Below are 1413 nucleotides of genomic sequence, written 5' to 3' on the forward strand. Positions count from 1 at the left end.
CGGGGGGCGCTTTTCGGGGGCACGCGTGCGCACATCTGCGAACCATGGGCTGGCCTTTGCCCGCGGCCCGAGCGGAGCGCAGGGGGTGGAGGGGCAGCATTGGTCGCCTGGCTCAGTGTCAGAGAGCTCTTCTCTCTCCGCTTCCACCTAAGCATATACAGCGGCGCCTGTTCGCCTTTCCTGCGCCCCCTCTCCCCTCCGCAGGGGGCTCTCAATGAGCTCGCACCTCCAATCTAGCGATGCTGACGATCATCTCTCACCTTTGCTCTCTCTCTCTCTCTCTCTCAGCCAATCTACCCACGCGCGCTCTCGCCTCTTCTCCCGCTCTGAGCCGCACGGGCATCTATTTCGGCTTTGCGCGCGTGCTGCCTCAAGATGCGGAGGATCCCGACATTGCCCAGGCCGGCGAGGAGCATCTGACGCACCCGGCTGGCGCACGCGAGGACCAGCTCGCTGCCGCTGCCGCTGCCGCGTCGGATGAAGAATGGAACGACGACAGCGTGGTGCTGGGCGCGAGTCCGCCGCCGCCGCACACTCAATCGGCAGAAGCAGGCTTTGCGGAATACCTGGATGCACGCGACGCCAGCGCGGCAGAAGGAGCAGGAGGGCCAGCGCCAGCAGCAGCAGCAGCAGCAGCAGCAGGGCAGAAGCCGAGACAAATGAGCGCCGCCGCCGGCCGCAGCGTCGGCTCCGTCATGGAGCGAGTCGCCACTACGCAAGGAGGAGGCGGAGGCACGCCGCATGCGCACCAAGATGGCGCATCGCCGCGCCCGCTCGACGCCGATGCTTCGACGCAGGCTTCCTCGCGCGACGACGGCGGCGCGCCGTCCGCATCGTCACGCCGTGGCAAGCTCAAGAAGCCGCGCGTGCACTTGGCAGAGCAAGATCGCGGGGTCTATCCCTTTGTCATGTCGCTCGGCTACAATCCCTTCTACGGCAACACGCAGCGCACTGGCGTGAGTCTTTTGCTTCCCCCCCCCCCTCTCCCGGCTTCCATCTCCCTCCTCCAGCGTGCCCACGACATTTCTCGGCTCACCTCTCTCTCTCTCTCGCGTCTTCAAACAAACAGGAGGTACACATCATGCATCAGTTCGCCTCTGATTTCTACGGCCTCGAACAGCGCGTCGTCATCCTAGGCTACCTGCGGCCCGAGTACAACTACGAGACGCGCGAGGGCCTCATCGAGGACATTGAGACGGACAAGCGTGTGGCGCTGGCGTCGCTCAGGCGTCCCCTGTGGCAGGCGTACGCCAGCGATCCATTTCTGGGTCCGGGGCCGGGAGCGGAGTAAAAGAAGAGCGCCCCTCCCCCCACCCCCTCCCCCGGCAGCTTGGTGCATCCCCCCCCCCCTTTCCCCTTCTGGCAGATCTTTGTCCTTCCCCCTTCACTACCCATCCCCGCTCATCCGGCCGC

At 65.6% G+C, this 1413-nt stretch overlaps 1 protein-coding gene across 1 annotated transcript; it reads left to right on the forward strand.

The window, feature by feature from the left end:
* Window positions 1–32: 32 nt before the first annotated feature.
* FA09DRAFT_319644 (riboflavin kinase) lies at window positions 33–1291 on the forward strand (the record flags this gene model as incomplete). The annotated part of the gene is made up of 3 exons (XM_025740950.1): window positions 33–362; window positions 852–956; window positions 1070–1291. The coding sequence occupies exons 1-3, from the start codon at window positions 240–242 to the stop codon at window positions 1289–1291; spliced, it is 450 nt and encodes a 149-aa protein (XP_025597609.1). The 5' UTR covers window positions 33–239.
* Window positions 1292–1413: the final 122 nt, after the last annotated feature.

Source organism: Tilletiopsis washingtonensis (genome assembly GCF_003144115.1).
Source record: "Tilletiopsis washingtonensis strain MCA 4186 unplaced genomic scaffold FA09scaffold_13, whole genome shotgun sequence".
Lineage (NCBI taxonomy): Eukaryota > Fungi > Basidiomycota > Exobasidiomycetes > Entylomatales > Tilletiopsis > Tilletiopsis washingtonensis.